This window comes from Grammomys surdaster, unplaced genomic scaffold (genome assembly GCF_004785775.1).
Source record: "Grammomys surdaster isolate TR1022 unplaced genomic scaffold, NIH_TR_1.0 225, whole genome shotgun sequence".
Taxonomy (NCBI): Eukaryota; Metazoa; Chordata; class Mammalia; order Rodentia; family Muridae; genus Grammomys; species Grammomys surdaster.
The window spans coordinates 84146-98967 of record NW_021604670.1 but is presented as its reverse complement, the minus strand read 5'-3'; the positions used below and the strand labels follow the sequence as shown (position 1 = coordinate 98967).

Sequence of the window (14822 nt, the reverse complement as noted above, 5' to 3'; positions counted from 1 at the left end):
CGTGCAGGGGAGGCTCAGAAGCCATTCCTTTCTAAGCATGAATCCTACCTTGGCTACTCTTCAAGCTATGCCACTTCAGATGTGCCTTGCTGATAAAATACCTACATCTCAAACATGTAGCTTGCAGAACTGCATGTCATTTACACACAATAGATAGAAGCATACTAACTAACCTCTTGCCCAGGGTGCCTCACACACTCAAAACTTAGGTTTCAGCATGAACATAGCAGATATATTTCCGTCCTTCTAAATGAGAGGGGAAGGCACATGCCAGCTTTGTTTTGTGAATGTTTAATGTGTTCTTTTTTGTACTCCTCCCTCCCCAGATATTATGACAAGAAATATCAAGTGTTTCTGAGGATGGTTGAGCACCAGAAGGAGTATTCAGCAATCATGAATGGAAGCTGAACGTGCCACTCCATACAGACTCTGCCATTCATTGGGGCCTCTCTGTGTGTTCATCTTAGTCTCAGTGCTCCTTGGGTATAATTCTGGCATTCCTGTCATATTATCTAATAAAATCTTTGACAAGGCAAACTTAACTGGAGTCACTTATGTCTGTGTCTGGATGCTTTAGTCATAGTTGGTGGTTTCTAGGGTCCTTTCCTGGTAGCATCGGTTCTTCCTGGAGGCTGGGATCTCGTGTAAGCCCAGACCTTGGAGAATCCTTCAGTCCTGTGGAGACTTGTTCATTCTTTCCATGTCAGCTGTTAAATTAGGCTTGCACTGCTATATGTGGAACAACCTGATGCTTATTCTGTGTAGTTTATAGTAGTATCTCCTTCTAGATGTTAGGGTCAGATACCTTATTTGATTGCAGAATCATCATTTTGCAACCATTATTAAAGATAAGGATGGACGGGAGTCATCCTTGGATCCTGAAGGAAATAATGATAGGGAACAGGATGTATAGAGGGTCTTAAAACTGTTACTTCACAGATGAGTGGTTACAAGGGGGAGGGGCGGGTGTTAACTATACAGAGAAATAGAGCACCATCACACCATGTCTGTTGACTTCACAGGAGATTGCTGCTACTACATCAATAGATTGGGGTAAGAGGAAATGTTTATAAGCTAACCTCCCTTTTTGAGGACCTTCTTCTTGGAACATTTTGGAACTTGCTTCTATGATCCCAGCATCACTAGCTGGTTCAAAACCCCTTTACTGAATTGGATCTGGTCTTTTTTGGGGGTCCCTTATTATCATTGTTGCTCTATATTTTGTCCTTCTATTCCTTGACTGCCTTTTCTCTTTACTAACCAAACAAAATTAACAAATGAATAACCAAACTTGTAATCAGCTCCTCCTTGGGCAATACCAACCTCTTACCACTAACAATGACATCGTTTCCCCATCTAGCCCACGAACATCCTCATGTAGGCTTGGGGAGCATTTCCTATTGGCCTATGGGAGGACTCCTGTCATCTACAAATACCTGTCCATGAGCCAGATGAAGCAATCACCCATCGATGCTTCCAGGAACTTTCCAGCTCCTCAAACCAGAGCTTATTGAATCTGTACTTTCCTTCTGAGCCTCTTCCTTTCCCTCATTTCTCCCCTGCAAGACCCACTTTCAATTCCCTTAGATTAATGACTCCCCTTTTCTTGACCTTCACCCCTAATCAGCAGGTAGCAACCAGAGAGAATGACGTGTACTTACCCAATATCTAACGATCCAATGATAAAACAAAAGGGTGGGAATGAATGGCTCTAGCAGGCCAGAGCATGGCAAACACGGGACCAAGCACAGCAAACATGGCACTGACAGGTTCTTCCTTTTACCCTGATGCCCTTACTGAAATGTTAGATCACATTCCTAAAGCTCACCAACAAGGTCTGGTCCCTTATTTGGCCACTGATTCATTCCTAAGACTGATTGCCAAGGTCCAACAATCAAAACATCAAGGTCCAGAAATCAAAATTGATTATTTTGATTAACTTAATTAAAGTATCTAATCAGAACTTAACACACGGCCTACCTCATTCTAACATAGACCTCCCTTTTTCTCTCTCTTAAAATTAACACTTGCAAAACTATTTCCTGCTGTTTCTGCCCTAATGAGATTCAGCCACCTTGTCTATGCCTTGCTTAATAAAGAATCTCTTTGCATGTGATTTATGCTTGGAAACTGGTATTTGGGTACGACCTGTACCTAATCCTGGTGCAGAGTTGGGGGGGCACCCTGTAGTATGTAGGTTCCTTCAGTCATAGTGTTTATCACAGCAATAGAAAACAAACTAGAACAAATACTGATACCAGGAATGGGTAGGGGTAAAAGGAAAGATTGTGCAAGCATTTGGAACTTTGGGTCTATCCCCTCGAAGCTTGGAAGATAAAAGTACTGAGAACAATGCAGGCAATGGAGGCCTGGATAGTAACATTTCAGAGAGAAGCCAAGACTATCAGGGTCATTTGTCTGATTTCTTTTGTATTAAGAATCTGTGGTCTGGGCAGCTGGGGATGCTGAAGAATCAGCTGCAGTTAACAAAAGACTAGATTACTTAAGGGAAACATTTACTTTACTGGGCCAATAGGTTCTAGTCAGCTGGAGCTGAGAAATTGGCTGTGAATAAGGACAGGGCAGCATCACTAAACTGAAATCTTCTGGGACTATTTCCTCAGAGTTGGTACACAGGAGCTGTAGTCCAGAGGAGGCAAAGGCTCCCCATGGTGGCAGCCAGACTTTGTAGTGTGATAGAGTCTCCCATGTGGTGGTGGATTTGAACTCAGGAAGGGGTCATGGGGTGGAGCTGAGGTTTGACACAGTAAGAGTCAGGAATGCTGGAAAGTATAACCTCAGCTGCAATAACCGTAGGATTAGGTGGGTCATAAAGGGAGAGTGGGGGTCACCAAAGCAGTGTTACTCCATGGTCTCAGCTTCAGTTCCTTCTTTGAGTTCCTGCTATATCTTCCCTTTATAATATGTTATGATCAGAATGTGTATGCCCCAAACAAAACCAAACCAAACCCTTTTCTCCCCAAGTTGCTTGTGGCCATCATGTTTCCTCACAGCAGAGGAAAGTAAACTAAGACAGGAGTATGAGGATGGAACGAGACAAGTGCTGGCAGCACATAGCTCAATAGCCTGAACCATGGCTCTCTTCTTGAAGGACCTAGACACAAGATTGGCAGTATTATACTCTTAAGTTGAGAAAACCAGCCCTGAATTAGTAGTCCTTGGTATCCAAGGTGCAGCCCAGGATGAAAGTGGGTATGATTATATTCCTAGCCACACAGGAAGCCCCTGCCAAAACTTGGAATAAGGGACTGACTGGTGTACATCCCAGACTAGGAATAGGATAGAGCATGTGATGTTAGGACCCAAATTAAACACGCTCTAGCTGGTAAAGCTGATGAGTTCTGACTAAGGCACTGGGGCATGCCTAAGCCAGCCCACACAAAGCACTGTGGAGTGCAATGGCTGTCTGTGGTTAGGAAAGGCAGAAACACAAGAATGTGGTCTTTCCTGTTTATTCTCCTCAGTCCTGTCACAAGTTGAGGTTCACAGCATTAACCTCACAGTCTAGCTGAGAAGACGATGGTCAGAAAACAAAAAACCAAACCAGACCAACTAACCAACCAACCAACCAACCAACCCAACCCAACCAACCCAACCAACCAACCAACCAACCAATCAAACACCAACAACAAAAACAAGCAAACAAACAAACAAAAAAGTACTGCAGTCATTTAGGTAGTATGGGGAGTGGATCCAGCCTCACGTCTGTCCAGTTGCAGAGCCTTGGAGAGAACACCATTGTACCATCAGAGAAGCAATCCTTCCCTCTAACTTGCCCTGTGGCTGCAGTGATTTTGACGTGATGAGCATCCTAAACGTTCAGATTTGACCTTGGGTTCCTACTGCTTTGTAGGGAAAGGAAAAAGCAGCTGAGACAAAGGAATACCACATGCCCAGGATTCCTTCAGCATCCTAAAATCAAGGAGGAGCCTAGTAGAAAATGGTGGGCCCTCAGCCATGGCGAAGTTAGCCTGAAAGGGGGTTCCTCTTGTCTGTGGATCTTTCTACTACAACCTTCGGACACAGGTGGTCAAGAAGTCAGCAAGTTGCTTATTGCACTGTGTTTAAAATGCCTTAGATAACACCCTGCAAGGTATTAGCATTCTGTTAATAGTGTTTCTGCATGCTTCTTTCATACCTCCTGCCTAAGACAATCCCCAAGGAAATCACCGTGGCTCCTATGGTGAGACAATATCTTGGGAAAATGTAAATATCCATAAATCTTTGTTTATAACAATGTATAGATAAGTAACAAAAATGTAAATATTCCTGACTAGTAGACGGCTTGATTTACTGAATATATGTTTAGCTTTTATGACTTAAAAATTTTATGAATTAAGAATTACAGAGTAGTCACAGTGGTTCCTTGGATTTCAAGCCAAATCCATCTTTGCTGAACAAATCATTTTCCCAAGGAATACACTACACATCTTTAATTTAGACTGTAAATATGTTCACTATATATAAACAACATAAATGTGGCATTCAAAAGAGACAAAACCAAAACTCCACAACAAAACTGAGGCTGGAGGAGGGTGGGGAGGAGAGTAGGGAGGAGGGTGGGGAAGAGAGTAGGGAAGAGGGTGGGGAAGCAAAGATGAGGATGGGAGAGTCGTCTCTCTTGCTGCAGAGGTGCAGAACCCAGTGCTGATCAGCTGGGGTTCACATGAGGCCCTAGAAGGTACACCTCCTCTCAGAGAGAGAGACATCCTACTACAGAACAGAATCTAGCAGAATAAAACATCTCTAGGATCTCTGACATTTAGGTCAAACTAAGTATGCATTAATATAAGTTACTTTAAGCAATTGTCAACATTCGTTAAAGTGTCTTGGTCGCTGAGTGTTATAAGACCTTTATTTCATGTTTAGTAACTTTCTTTTAGGTTTTATAATTTATTTATTGTAAACATAGACACATATGCACTCGTGTGTGCATGCACGTGTGCACACACACATACACACACACCACACCACAACACACACACACACACCTCTCAATGACCATAATAACTTTTTTTTTCTTTCTGGCTTGAACACAAAAAGCATCTACCAGTGCCCAGGGATACTGCAGACTGTCCCCTGCACAATATCAAATGGGATACCCTTGTACCCTGGTCCAAAAATACTCAGGCATGCAGAAGAAATAATTTTATAATTCAAGACATACTCACAAATCATTACAATGAAAGAATTTAAAATGAAGGACATTATCACTAAACAAGAGACTAATGACTGGGCTGAGCTATGTAATGTAATCACTTAAGATAGGATCTCTGCTGGATGACAGAGGAGCCTTTGTGCTCTTCAGTGTCTCATAAACAACCTTGACTGGTACTGGCAGCAGGAGGGGGGAGTCTTGAATATACAAAGGTTTTTTTTTCTTCTTCTGTGATCTCTAAAGGAGAACTTCTCAATATTACAAAATTCTATTACATTTGTAACCCTAAAGTCATTTAATAAAAATGAAGATTCCTGCTAATAAATTCAGGAACCTCTATTTAGTGCTGTCACCCATTAATTTTTGTGACCAAAAAAATATTCTTTTATGCCCAGAAAACCATTTAAAATCACTTATCCTTTGAGCACAAATGCCTCTCAAGCCTGATTTATATTAATTTTAAGTCTTGCTATAAGCCTAGATTTGAAATTTTTCCCCATTAAAAACAAAAGTATCTCCCTACTGAATAATCATTCTTCATAGTTGAAATCCAAAATGTTGTATTAATGTCTATTACATGGCCCAACCGTGACATCCCTATAGGACACCTTTTCCTTGTGAATGCCCATTTCATCGTGTTTCTGGTACTCCTCTATGCTTCACAGTGAGTTTGCTAATGGCTCCCTTTTTTTGCACTCCCCTTGTTAGCTACAAGATGCCCAAGAGATCCCTTAGGACATTCCTTGGTTGATCGAAGGACTGCCCTGCTATATCTACTTGCCTGCAGAAGTAAGTCAAGAAAACCTTGAGCCAAAGAGCCATGCGTCCTACCTTCAGTCTCTGGGTTGTATTTACAAAGTGAGAGAAGAGAAAAGCTGCCTCATGGTTAATATGAAGGTTTGGTGGAGAGAGGTACAAAGTACCAGGTGCCTGGTTAAAGCTTAACACTGAGGACAGGAAACAGCAGTTTTCATCTTAGAAGTCTAGGTTTCATACACGTTGCACACTTTTATAATGGTTTCTACAGGTACAAAGTCTCATGTTACATCAAAAACCAATTTTGATTGAGCGCTTATGTGTCAAGAATGCTGGAGTGGTCCCTGACAGTGGATCACGGAACCAGAAATTTCAGGTTTAGGAGAGGGAGCACATATAAAAGACGGACCAGGAAGTGCAGAGCTCCACACTCAGTGCCTACTGAGCACTACAGCCCAATTGATAGGAACTACAAGCAACCCAGTCACCAGGAAGGCATGTTTATTAGAAACCACTCATGCAGAACCATAAAGGCTGAAACAGGCCAACCCTGCCCTGTTGAGCTCTGTAAAACTGCAAGCATGGAGACTTTTCATCCATCAATGCGGTCTCACCCGATGCCAGAGGTAACTAATTCAAGCCAAGGTAGGCACCGCAGTCTGTTACTGTGCCTAGAACACTGGGGCCTCACCAGATCATGCCTTCTCCCCTAAAATACTAACAGGTTTCCCTAAGTTGGCTTGCGTTTTTGAAATTGCCACAATAATCTTACACCAGAACAAAAAGACCTCTCGTGTGGCTCGTGTACATAGTATCAAATCTACCTCTCAGTCTCCAGCAGGCACCCTGAGGTCATTCCCCTAGACCTATTCTTTCACCATCACATTGCTACTTCTATCAAATTTGACTTCTGAGCCATCTCTGTGGGTAGAACTTGACTCTTTCAACCACAGGTTAAATTCTCCTGCCTGCTAGTCTGACTTATAAATCACCCCACTCACATGACCTCATCTCAAAAAAAGCCATGTGAAAGGCTTGTCTTCCTTGACTCAATATATGATGTGAAAATATCTGATTCACCCTCAAATCTCCTTGTGGAAATCACACTTTGGGAAAGGCTACTTAGATGGAACCTCGATTCTTTGTCTAGCTCTCACCAAACTCTCTCTTCCTAAGGTCATTCTGATTCTGTTACTCTTTAATCAACAAATTGAGCTTTGCATTACCCCAAGCAGACTTCTCAAAATGAATGCAAGGGCCGACAAGCATGATTTTTGACTAGAAGTATCTACTGTGGTGCAGTCACCCTTGTGTGACACTGATAGATGTGCTCTGGATTCTGGTCCTTCTGCTTCATTCTCAGTCTTCCATGTGACTGAGGAGCTTAATGGCCTGTGAGCTTAATGATTACAGAATCTGGAACAAGTCTTCGATTGCCAGTATGAGTATCTCCAAAGCTCTCTTTCCCTACACCACAATCAGGTGTGTACCAGATGAGGATTCTCACCCAGGTCAAGTGCCAGAATTAGGGTGACTCAGAATCCAGCTCCCATGAATCCAAAATGAACATGGAACTTTAATAAGACATAGCCTCTGTTGTCGAAACCACTGAGGTTTTATCTCTTACTTCATCAGCACCTTGTACCCTCTCCAAACTGGTCTATTTCATAAATGGCATACCTCAGATGACTACAGATATCCTGACTCAAATCAGGGCTAAACTTGCCAGAAGCAGAGCAGCTGGTTCTATCTTGCTTGTGGCAAGTCATTCAGCTAAGTTGAAATCTTCTGGTTCTGACCTGAATCAACTCCATCCCACTTTATCCCTGTAGTTTCATTTTGAGGCCTCAATACCCTGAGAGTCTGTGCTAGCTCCTCCAACCAGGCCTCTCACAAGGTAATTCTTAAGGTATAACTTCCAAATCATCGGCTCAGCTATTCTCACAAATGCCTCTATTTCCACATATTGTGCCACAAGTATTCACATGCATCTTTTCAGGCCTATCCTTCTTACAGCAGACACGTCATATACTTCCTGGTATTTGTGCCAGGAAACATGTATTTAGCTTTGGCATCACCTGCCCTTTTAGTAGAGAGATTTATCAGGAAATTCTAGGATGGTATAAAATCTACAGGAAATAACTGAACATACAATGATGACTTTGTTCCAAAGGTGACTTAATTGTTAAGGAAGTGGTTGAAAATCTTTCATGGTTGCAACTCTGGAATGAAGCCCTCTCTTCCAAGCTTACTGTCCCTGTAATTCTTTTACATTTGTACAAAAAATAAAGATGAATATTCTAAAAAAATGTTTCTCATGCCATATTTAAAATACAACTTTTGTTTCTGAGTCTATGCGCCAGTATGAACAACTACTTATAATAGTAACTAATATTGAGTAAATGCCTTATGAGCAAGCTTTGTTTTAAATCAATTTCCCATTTTTTCTTTACTTCAAACCTAAGCTATAATAATTATTCCCATCCCTTTAATAGTAGAAAATAATGAAGCATAGAGAACTTAAATAACTCAAGATCACAAGAAATGTCTTGCCAAAGTTCTTAATCATAATTTTTTATTGACTAACAACATCAATAATAATGTGGTGGTTTGAATAGGAATGACCTCATAGACTCATATATTTGATTAGTCATTTAGGAAGTGGTACTGCTTGACAGTTATCAGGAGGTATAGCCTTGTTTGAGGAAGTGTGTCACTGGGACTGGGCTTTAGGGTTTCAAATGCTCAAGCCAGGCTCAGAGTCTCTCTCTCCTGCTGCCTGCAGATTCAGATGTTGAACTCTGATGCATGTCCATGCTGCCATGTTTCTTACCATGAGGACAATGGAATAAAACTGTCAGCAACTCTAAGCAAGACCCAATTCAATGCTTTCCTTAATAAGAGTTGTCATAGTGACGGAGTCTCTTCAGAGCAACAGAATATTGACTAAGATGAATAATGACCACCTTTTGGGATGTAAATTGCACATAAACTTTCCTCATCTCACTCTGTCCTAATAGCCCTGGAAACAAATAACACCTTCTTGTCTGCAGGCAAAGAAACCAAGATTGCAAGATATTAAGCAATTTGTTCCAAGTCAGATGATTATAAGTGGCACCACACAACCTCATCTAAGTGTCAACGGTTATTTTAGAGTGAAGTTCAGCTGATTCATTTAAATTCGTGATAGGCAACAGAGGATGTCTCTTTTGTACTCCATGAAGGTGATTTCCGCTGTCCTGTGACGAGGAGAGAGAAGAACTGAGGCCTTATGAATTAGAAAAGAGAACATAGATGCACAGAGCATAGGACTACTTCCTCTCACTCATTGATGAAATGTAGGAAGTGAGGAATTACCACCAGAATGAGCTATGGTCTTTACTCTAAACTCTAGATACACATAGTACTTGCAGAGTAGGGGTTAGCAAATATCCCAGAAAAGGTCATACGGTAAGCGTGATTGCCTTTGTGTACCATAAGGTCTGCCTTTGCTGTTATACAGTGTTATGCCATCATTACAAGGAAGCAGTCACAAACAATATTTGAATGATGGGGGCAGACAACTCCCATTAAAGCCATGAAGAGATACCATAAGGTCTCTGCTACTGTTATTCTACACTGCTATGCCATTGTCATGAGGAAATAGCCACAGACCATATGTGACTGAGGGCTGTGCCCATTAATGCCAGGAAGAGACAAGTGCTTCTCCTTTGTAATCTCCACTACTACCAGCTGAAGCACATTCCTTGAATCATATTCCACATGTGTGCCATTGTATCAACACATGTACTTATTGGGTCTTCTTCTATTATAAATATAGGATGCATTCTGAGTCTTCTTCAAGAACTCTACTTAACTTAAACCGAATCCCCATTTCAGTCTCAGAAAACCCCCTAAAATAGAACAATAACAACAAGCAACAAACCCACCTTATTCATTCATACACTGAACAACTAGTAACTTGGAGTTATGTCAGTGAGAATGACCTTTCACTTACTTTACATATATTAAGTCTCCAGATCTCAATTTTATTTCTCTTACAGGTGAGAAAACTGAGGCTTAAAGAACTATCTTGGTGATACTGTTCATAAAGGACAGAGCCAAACATCTGAGATGCATCCAAGTTCCAGAACCCTGCAAAATAAAACAGGCATTGCTGCTCCATGAAAGGAGATGCAGTAGTGCCCAACACACAGATCACGTCTGCTGGCAGAATTGTGGTTCAGTGGGAAGACAGCTCTGACCTTTCATTTTACCATGATTTTACTTTTTCAGAAGAGTTTTAAATAGTATAAACGGTTCTCATAGATCTGTTCCCTTGGATTGATTTTCCAAAAGTTGACACCTCTCATAATCAAGCATTTATCGTTACTAATAAACTGGCATTGGCACAACATTGCCAATCAAACTACACATGCAAAGAGTTTCCCAAAGTTTTGATGTTCTAGCATCCAGTCTAAAAATGTCATATTGAACCTTCATTAGTGTTCTCCAATCTGTGACAATCTCTTAGACAGCCTTTGTTCTCTATGAACTTGAAATGTTTGAAAATTATTGACCAGATATTTTATAAAAAGCACCCAAGTTTGGTTATGCCTGATATGTTTCTATAATTACATTGGTGTGATGGTTTCTATGCTAACAGAAGAGAGAGAAGTTTCATTGTCATCATATCTTGGGGGAACAAATGCTGTTCATACAAGGCATTGTTGCTGATGTTAAAGGTGAGTAGTCAGTGTATTATCTGGTATATTTCTCTGCACAAAGTTACTCTTTTGCTATTTTTATATTTTATTAATTAGAACTGAATACTAAATCCAGACCACACAGGATGGTAATTAAGCAGTACTCCCTGGAGGAAGGAGTAATTACACTAGATTCTACAAGAAATTCCATTGAAATCATAACGTCTATTATTTAGATTATAATCCTGTACTGTCGTTATGTAACTGCCCTTTGAACTGTTTCAATTTTGCCATTGGGAACTTTTGTATATTGGCTATTGTGTCTTGTTCATGCATATTCTTTTTATATTGCTTGCTTGATAAATATTGAAAGCTCAGGTTTAGCTCTACACACTCAGGCTGGCCTTTACCTTTGAATCATACTCTTCAACAAAGCATTATAAGTGGAATGCTCTATTTTTAAAGACCTGTACTTTCTCTTATTAGAAGATTCTACAGGCTCATCTCTGCCTAATCGTGAAAGAAAAAGAGTCAATCATTTCTGCAAAGAACCTGGATTTCTCATTGACAAATGATATTTGACATCAAGACCTAGATGCCAAGGAGTTTTTAGGTCCTCTCAGGAAAGCAAATACAAATTATATGTGTGTTAATATACCTGTGTCATATACATATGGCAACATTAAATGAATAGATAAATAAATCCATTAATGGTTTTCATTAGGGAAAATATCCCAAATCTTTACGTTAATATCTAACATAGACAGATATAACAATTACATCAAAGTGGTTATTGTTACAAAAGGACCACTAATGATAAAATCTACTAAGCTGTTAGGAATTATTCCGGTGAATGTGCAGAGAGAGACAGTTTTCAATGGAAGGAGCATCACTGAAGAAGCACTATAGGAGAGAAGAAAATTGATTGCAAAGAAGCAAACACAAGCACATGATTGAAATCCATGGAACAAAATCCAGATTGTTATGATACAGAGGGATACCACTGAAGAGATTTTAATTCTGTAGAATGGAACATTCTCCTTCACATAGAATGATAGACAATGAACCTTCATTGTTGTAACCTGCAATTTAAAGGTCAGTAGGTCAGTACTCCTTGAGCTTGGCACAAGATAGAGAACTTCCCCTACCCTCCCTTTTTTAGCAGGGCTTCCTCTTCTCTATCTGATCTGGGGAGCCCAACCCTTTATTGTCTACCTGCAGAATGTCACATAGCCTTTGTAAGATTCAGCTTCCTTGCTCCTAATAAGAACCTGTCCAGCAAGCACCTCGAATTCCTGGACTACCTCTCCATGAAAATGAAGCATTCTTATTTACTCTAAGCTCTAGCCAACGATACTTACTGAACCTTGAAATTCCTACCCGATTCCCAAAACACACATAGCCTTTGACTGACCCTGAATAAAGTTGAGATGCTTCCCTGAAGTTGACCCTTGAAGTCTGTCATTTCTGTAGTACTCACTGGCCTTCCAAACTCTATCCTTTGACTCTGCTCCCTTTGTTTCAATGGGGCAGTGACCAACAGTTCCCAGGGAAAAGGGAGAACAATGCTTCATGGTCACCAAAGTGTCCACTGGAAAGTCATCATCAAAGGCATGATGAGCACACCTGTTATCCTACTGATCAGAAGGCTGAAAGTTTGAGGTTAGCCTGGGCTATGTAGCAAGACATTATTTATTTATTTATTCATTTATTTATTTATTTATTTATTTATCTATTTTAAAAAAGTTCAGTTGGAATCAAAGTCAGTGTTGTATCATATCTAACCAATAAGTTATGGCACATTACTAACTGCAAGTATTTTACTAGGAAAGTGCTTGGGACAGCATACAATGACAAGGACTGCCTGCAGTAGGCCGGGATGGAGACATCTCAGAAGCCTGTGGCAACCCATTGTGAAAAAAAACAAAACCAAAAAAAACAGTTGTTCCCATTTCTCCTAACCTTAGCCCTAGACAACAGCTAAATAGATTTCATTTGTGAGTGACTGTTTTTTAGTTGGCCTTGGTGTGCATGATTATTCTGTTATATCTGACCTTCTTACGTCTTTCTCCTTCTGCTCTGGTGAATTCTGTGAAACTAGATATCCCTTGATGTAATGATTCTTAAACAATTAAAAATTGAGGCATAGGGCACAGCACAGTCCTAATGGCCCAGGTGCATGCTGTGTTCTCATCTTGGAAACAATGCAATAACTGCACAATGATAGTTCCAGATAAATGTTTGACTGAAATTATTAGAAGATGAAATAGAGCCAACATTGGAACTCCAAGAAAGGAAAAAAATCTATTGAAGTTATGAAATAAGTTTTGTGTAACATTTAAAAGTGGTTCCTAGATAAGCAAATACAGAATATATAAAATTTTATACTAGTAAAACTAAGTCAAAACACTCGGGCTCTTAGGAGAGTCATTGTGTGCAATGCACAGAAGTAGAAAGCTAGTGGAACTACTGTTTTAAGGGTTAACTTGATCCTTCCTGGCCACTGCCTGGCAGCTTTGCCCATGTCATTTATCATTAGAGCTTCACAGGAAAATGCAGGTAGCTGACCTCGGAGCTCTGAGCTCTGAAGTATAATAAGTCAAAAGTTAAAGTTTAAATAATGATAAGTTTGCAATTATTATTATTTTGGTTACAGAGCTGAGAATAAGGAAGTTTGAAACTTTGGGGAACAATTTTAATTCTTAATTCTTTGTGGGATATTTTTATTCTTTTGAATTCGATTTGGCAATGATTACACAATGTCTTTTTTTTCCTATCTGCTTTTGGAGTATCAATAAAAGACTGGGGCAAAAGAAAGACGAAGATGCATGTGAGGTGAATGTGGAGAGAGAGAGAGAGAGAGAGAGAGAGAGAGAGAGAGTAAGAGAATGAGAGAGCATGAGAAGATGATGTGAAGAGTGAGTGAAGAGAGAATGTGAGGTGTGTATGGAAAGTGTATGTGTGAGTGAAAGGAGAGTGCATGTGGTGTGTGTGAGGTGTATGTGAGATGTGTGTGAAGAGTGTGTGAGAGTGAGAGGGGAACGCACAGAGATGTGTAGGAGTGTGGGAGTTCAAGAAAAGAAAAGCACACGGGAGAAAAGCAGAGTGAGCAGGAGAATGCAGAATATGTACAGCCTCAAGCTGCGAGTGAATGAGCGAGAAAGAAAAAAGAGAGAGAGAAGGGAGAGAAACTTTAAGCCTAGAAAAATTGTCTGTCAGCTTGTACCCAAAAAGTAGTTTGTGTATATTTATTATGCGCCTTCCAGATATCCCTGCTTCCAGTTGAAAACTCTGATCCTGTGTTGAGGCTGGACCCTGACAGGAAAGCTACCCTATAAAATTGATATAGGCAGATGATCAACCTAATGCGCAAATACTAATGTAGAGACACAGAAACATAAAGGAACTGGGCTAATAGAACAACTGCAAATGAACACAAGAATTCTTCAGCAGTCAGAGCTCTCCAGATATAGCAAGAGACTATATATATATTATACGTCAACACACACACAGACATGCACACACACAAACATGCACATGTCTCACACTAGTACACATGCAAAAATTCTCCATAAATGATACGTCAATTATGAAAGGAAAGAGCAGTGTAAAGAATAAACAAATAAAAATGTAAATAAAATTTAATGAAACCCATGAGATTCTGCAAAAGAAGAGAAGCAATAAATGCTTACATTCAACAGCTAGAAAGATTTCAAATTAATGACATACTGATACAACTCAATGAACTAGAAAAACAAGAATAAACAATCCAAAATTAGTAGAAGGAAAGAAGCAACAAAGATTGGATGATATTTAAAAACAATTGATGACATAAATTGTTGCTTTTAAAATATAAAGATTATAAATTTTTAGCTATACCAACCTAGAAAAACAAAAATAAATAAAATCAGATTTGAATAAGGAGATACTACCTCTGTCCTCATCATTTTTTATTGTCAACTTGACACAATCTAGTGACTGGAAGGGAGAGACTCAGTTATAGAATTGCTTCCATCAGAAAGAACTGAGGCTGAGTCTATGAATTGTCTAGGTTGATGGTGAGTACCCAGTTCACTACTGTGGGCAGCACCAATACCCAGCCACATGGACCTTTGCTGAACAAAGAAAGCTAGATGAATGTAAGTCAGCAAGTGGCATCCCTCCATGGTTTGGTTTTAGATCCTTATTGAGCTTCTGCCCTG

General features: G+C 40.1%; 1 protein-coding gene across 3 annotated transcripts in view; it reads left to right on the top strand.

Moving 5' to 3' along the window:
- The window catches only part of Fggy (FGGY carbohydrate kinase domain containing), a 363520-nt gene extending 362978 nt beyond the window's left edge, over nt 1-542 (top strand). For all 3 annotated transcript variants that reach the window (XM_028773313.1, XM_028773314.1, XM_028773312.1), the window contains one exon: nt 327-542. In XM_028773313.1, coding sequence (XP_028629146.1) covers nt 327-408 — 82 coding nt within the window. In that variant the 3' untranslated portion in view covers nt 409-542. The remainder of the gene's footprint in view (nt 1-326) is intronic.
- The last annotated feature ends 14280 nt before the right edge of the window (nt 543-14822 follow it).